General features: G+C 55.7%; 1 protein-coding gene across 1 annotated transcript; it reads left to right on the top strand.

Annotated features, from left to right (window-relative positions):
- Positions 1–4,034: 4,034 nt before the first annotated feature.
- LOC124658269 (probable carboxylesterase 2) lies at positions 4,035–5,189 on the top strand. The gene has a single exon (XM_047196649.1). It carries the CDS (start codon positions 4,035–4,037, stop codon positions 5,088–5,090), a length of 1,056 nt encoding a protein of 351 aa, XP_047052605.1. The 3' UTR covers positions 5,091–5,189.
- The last annotated feature ends 671 nt before the right edge of the window (positions 5,190–5,860 follow it).

Raw genomic sequence — 5,860 nt, 5'->3', positions numbered from 1 at the left:
TAAAGTAAATGCAAGTAACTATTTTTTGTGTGTTTTTGATATGGAGAACAAGACAGTAAATAAAGTAAAACTAGCAACTATTTTTTGTGTGTTTTGTTTTAGTGCAGCAAACAAAGTAGTAAATAAAGTAAAGCAAGACAAAAACAAAGTAAAGAGATTGGAAGTGGAGACTCCCCTTGCAGCGTGTCTTGATCTCCCCGGCAACGGCGCCAGAAAACAGTCTTGATGCGCGTGAGACACACGTCCGTTGGGAACCCCAAGAGGAAAGTGTGATGTGCACAGTGGTAAGTTTTCCCTCAGAAAGAAACCAAGGTTTATCGAACCAGTAGGAGCCAAGAAGCACGTTGAAGGTTGTTGGTGGCGGAGTGTAGTGCGGCGCAACACCAGGGATTCCGGCGCCAACGTGGAACCTGCACAACACAATCACAGTACTTTGCCCCAACGTAACAGTGAGGTTGTCAATCTCACCGGCTTGCTGTAAACAAAGGATTAGATGTATAGTGTGGATGATGATGTTTGTTTGCAAAGAACGGTAAAGAACAATTGCAGTAGATTGTATTTCAGATGTAAAGAATAGGACCGGGGTCCACAGTTCACTAGCGGTGTCTCTCCCATAAGATAAACAGATGTTGGGTGAACAAATTACAGTTGGGCAATTGACAAATAAAGAAGGCATAACAATACACATACATATATCATGATGAGTACTATGAGATTTAATCAGGGCATTACGACAAAGTACATAGACCGCTATCCAAGCATGCATCTATGCCTAAAAAGTCCACTTTCAGGTTATCATCCGAACCCCTTCCGGTATTAAGTTGCAAGCAACAGACAATTGCATTAAGTATGGTGTGTAATGTAATCAACACAAATATCCTTAGACAAACCATCGATGTTTTATCCCTAGTGGCAACAAGCACATCCACAACCTTAGAACTTTTTGTCACTCGTCCCAGCATTCAATGGAGGCATGAACCCACTATCGAGCATAAATACTCCCTCTTGGAGTCACAAGTATCAACTTGGCCGAGCCTCTACTAGCAACGGAGAGCATGCAAGAACATAAATAACATATATGATAGATTGATAATCAACTTGACATAGTATTCAATATTCATCGGATCCCAACAAACACAACATGTAGCATTACAAATAGATGATCTTGATCATGATAGGCAGCTCACAAGATCTAACATGATAGCACAATGAGGAGAAGACAACCATCTAGCTACTGCTATGGACCCATAGTCCAGGGGTGAACTACTCACACATCGATCCGGAGGCGATCATGGCGATGAAGAGACCTCCGGAGATGATTCCCCTCTCCGAGCAGGGTGTCGGAGGCGATCTCCTGAATCCCCCGAGATGGGATTGGCGGCGGCTGCATCTCCGGAAGGTTTTTCGTATCGTGGCTCTCGATGCGGGGGTTTCGCGACGAAGACTATATGTAGGCGGAAGGGCAGGTCAGGGGGCGTCACGAGGGGCCCACACAGTAGGCCGGCGCGGCCAGGGCTTGGGCCGCGCCGCCCTAGCGTGTGGCCACCTCGTGGCCCCACTTCGTTTCCTCTTCGGACTTCTGGAAGCTTCGTGGAAAAATAGGCCCCTGGGCGTTGATTTCGTCCAATTCCGAGAATATTTCCTTACTAGTATTTCTAAACCAAAAACAGCGAAAACGACAATCGGCTCTTCGGCATCTCGTCAATAGGTTAGTGCCGAAAAATGCATAATAATGACATATAATATGTATAAAAACATGTGAGTATCATCATAAAAGTAGCATGGAACATAAGAAATTATAGATACGTTTGGGACGTATCAGCCACCGCATGCCGCCGCCTATATAAAGGGGGCGCGCCTTCTTCTTCCTCATCCACTCCTCCAAAGAAACCCTAGCCGCCACAAAGCTCGACCGTAGCGCCGCCTAGGTGTTCCTGCGATGCAGCCAAGCGCGCGAGGAAGTCCATGGCCGGGCCTGGTGGCCGGCGAGGCGGTCGAGGCCGCGGCCCTGGGCGCCCCCGTGGCCGGGGCAGGGGCCGCCGTGGTGAAGCGGCCTACGGCCCCACGCTCGCCGTCGCCCGCGCCCTCCTCGTCCTCGCAGGAGGAGCGCCGCTCGAGTTCCTCCTCCGCATCGACGACAACCCACTCGCCATCAAGCGGCTACCGAACAAGTTCGCCGAGTTCGTCGACGGCGTCGAGCCGGCGCACTTGCGGCCTACGGGAGGCCGACCGCAACTCTCGCCGCCTGGACCATGGAGGTCCTGTTCGACGGGCAGGGCAAGATGTACCTGCACACGGGGTGGGACAAGTTCGCCCGTGACCTCGACCTCGAGCCCAGCTGCCAGCTCACCTTCCTCTACGAGGGAGACGGCGAGATGATCGTCAAGGTGTTCGACGACGACTCCGGCTCCGACACCGATAGTTAGAACGTCGAGTGTTCTTTCTTTGCAGCGAATCTGGCTACGGGCCAGACGAAGCCAGTAGTCGAAGTTTCTGGATGTTCGCCTCATCGGTAGAACCAACAAGGGCACCATCTCCTCCTGCTGGATTTTCCAGTTTGGGTGATTGGGTGTGCCCTCGAATGTTCTTTCTTGGCAGCGAACATACGGAAATCAACACAACTGGTTTCCTCATTTTGCAATGTTTTATTTGTGTCCACCATGGTTCAAACTATGTGTTAGTTTGTGTAAACCATGTTCCAAACTATGTGTTAGTTTGTGTAAAATCATGTTTCAAAATGTTATATTTGAAACTATGTTTAAATGAACACAGCGTCAAAAAAGGAAAAAAAAATACGTCGCCCCGCTGAAGTAGACCCTAGACGCAAACGGACGCGCGGACAAAAACGGTTATTTTTGCGTCCGCAGCGCGACGCAAACGGACGCTCGCGGACATTAAAAATTTAAAATACGTCGCGCCACTGGAGATGCCCTAACAAAGAAAGAATATGAAACTCGAACACTCCAGAACGGGGCCTTCGTCTTCACGTTGGCGTTCAGGGCAGCAAGCACCGCTGAACCCAGATTCAAAGAAGAACAAACAAGATGCCATCAATGCCGCTAGGTGCTGCGGCAAGCGTCCGTGAACACAACACTAGACTAGCTATCTCCCCCCCGTGATGCTGCGGCAAGCGTCCGCGATGGACGCAGCAATTTTCTATGGCGCGAGAGGCTCCACGAAAGCTGTAGCAACGTTGAGTACAGGGTGTTCGTCAGTGCAGGGCTCCGTCTATCATCGATCAGTGCGGCTTTGTGTGCCTTGGCGGCAAAGCTAGCGTCGTCCAGCGCTTAATCGGTGGGGTTAACTTAACCGTGTGGAGTGTTTGAGGGTACACTGATTGATTGGCAATGTGCCGCCCCACTCACTCAAGACAGGGTGAGATGGGGGAGCCCTTGATTAGCAGGGGCAGTACGAGCTAGACAACCTAGGCGGGCGAGGCAGCGTTTCGTGGAGGAGGAACGGCGTGCTAAACTGTATCCACCGCATTGAATGGTCGGTGTTGCATTGTCGTGCAAACTAATCATCAAGTGTGTGTGTTGGTGTGGTGTACTAGCATACTTAGATGGAGCGAATCAAAAAGAGGTGTGAACCTACTTGCATCTTCTGATGAAACCTGAATCTTTATTTAGGTTCAGGAAAAGAGTCTCAACAAAGGCGTTTCGTTGGAAAGGGGGAATTCTCTCGTAATGTGTAAAGAAGGAAGTGGAGATTGCGCCATTACAGGCAGGAATTCATGTGAGCTTTTTGGCGAGCCTGTGACAGTGAGTGTGAAGCGTAAGCACATGCGCTGCACGGTGCCGGTGCGGCGGGAAAGGAAGGGCCGGGACGGGCCGGGAGCGTTAAAGCCCACCACGATCCGCGGCAGGAAAAAATAGTGCGATGCGGCCGATGGCCCAGCCCTGGTCGGCTGCCACGGCTTGCATTGCATATAAACGGACCCATCCCCGCCAAGACACGCCACGCCGCATAGTACAAACACGCCTCCCAGTCACACTCTCCACACTCCACTCCCCACTGCTTTGCAGTTACTGCTCATGGCGTCCTCCCGGATCTTGCTCCCGGCACTCCTCCTCCTCGTCCTCTACTCGCATTGCGGCGGCGCGGAAGCGCGGTCGGCGCGCGGCGGAGACCCCAGCTCGTCGAACTCGGCCGTCAAGTTCGACTTCTCCCCGTTCCTGATCGAGTACAAGAGCGGCGTGGTGAAGCGGCTGATGGGGACCGACCGGATCGCGGCCGCCGCCGACGCGCTGACGGGGGTCACCTCCAAGGACGTGACCATCGACCCGGCCACGGGCCTGGCCGCGCGGGTGTACCTCCCGAGCTTCCGCTCCGCCACCAAGGTGCCCATCCTGGTCTACTTCCACGGCGGCGCGTTCGTGGTGGAGTCGGCCTTCAACCCCATCTACCACGCCTACCTCAACACCCTCGCCGCCAAGGCCGGCGTGGTGGCCGTGTCGGTGGACTACCGCCTGGCGCCCGAGCACCCGCTCCCGGCGGCGTACAGCGACTCCTGGGCGGCGCTCAAGTGGGTGCTGGCCAACGCCGTGCCGGCGGCCGACCAGTGGCTGTCGCAGTACGGCGACCTCTCCCGCCTCTTCCTCGCCGGCGACAGCGCCGGCGGCAACATCGCGCACAACCTGGCGCTGCGTGCGGGCGAGGAGGGGCTGGACGGCGGCGCGCGGGTCAAGGGCGTCGCGCTGCTGGACCCCTACTTCCAGGGCCGGAGCGCGGTGGGCGCGCAGGCGGCGGACCCGGCGTACCTGCAGTCGGCGGCGCGCACCTGGAGCTTCATCTGCGCGGGCAAGTACCCCATCGACCACCCCTACGCCAACCCGCTGGCGCTCCCCGCGGACTCGTGGCGGCGCCTCGGGTGCGACCGCGTGCTCGTCACCGTGTCCGGGCAGGACCGGCTCAACCCGTGGCAGCGCGCCTACTACGCCACGCTCCGGGGCAGCGGGTGGCCGGGCCAGGCGGAGCTGTACGAGACCCCCGGCGAGGGCCACGTCTACTTCCTCACCAAGATGAGCACGCCCCAGGCGCAGGCCGAGATGGCCACCCTCGTCGCATTCATCAACCGCAACGACGACTAGCACCGAGCACCGCCCGCGCCGCTGCTCCGGCCGGCCAGCCAGTAGCTAGTTGCAGCGCCGCCACTCCACATACTAGTACCGCAGTACTGCTGTAGTAATTCTAGCGAGGATGTTTTCACCTTCTTTCGAGTCGAGTTCTCAATCCCATGGTGGAGTGGAGAAGAACGGTAGCGGTTCCTCCCCAGCAACCGGCCCGCCGGACGGAGAGGGGGACCGTGCAATGCCACCGCCACCGCCACCGGTCCGTCGCGTTTCCATTAACTGCAGCTAGCTGCCTCGCAGTGTGAGTTAACGCGGTGGGTGGCCCACCCTAGCAGTAGTCAGTCAGTGGTAGTAGTGGTAATTATCTACCGAGTGCAGCGTGTAATTCTTGTATGTACCGCTATGGTAAAAGCTAGCCGTGGTGCAAACATGATGTGATTTGACGGAGCGGATCTCTCTGTGGCTACAGGTAGCCAGCGAGCATCACGCACGTGATGGCCAGCGCGGCGGAGAATGTGTGTCTCCCCAGCCTTTTGTTTTTCTTCTCGTACATTCCGCACATGGATTCCTGCATTCCGGCGGATACTCCGGCGCATCGACGCGCGCTCCGCCGGTGAAACTGGCGTCGGTGCTCCGCCGGCGAGCACTGCCTGGGCAAAGTTTCCGGATCGCCGAGGTGAACGTTGCCGCCGGGATCGGGGATCTGCCCGGCAAAGCTCTCGAGACAAGACGCAACGCGGCCCATCATGGCGTGTTATTATGGCAGTACGAGGCACCTTTTGGGATCG

This window comes from Lolium rigidum, chromosome 5 (genome assembly GCF_022539505.1).
Source record: "Lolium rigidum isolate FL_2022 chromosome 5, APGP_CSIRO_Lrig_0.1, whole genome shotgun sequence".
Classification (NCBI taxonomy): Eukaryota; Viridiplantae; Streptophyta; class Magnoliopsida; order Poales; family Poaceae; genus Lolium; species Lolium rigidum.
The sequence above is the reverse complement of the archived record's forward strand: the minus strand, read 5'-3'. Positions and strand labels throughout refer to the sequence as shown.

Excerpts from the sequence above, each read along its gene's own strand:
- LOC124658269 (XM_047196649.1), top strand. The coding sequence starts at position 4,035 with ATGGCGTCCTCCCGGATCTTGCTCCCGGCACTCCTCCTCCTCGTCCTC.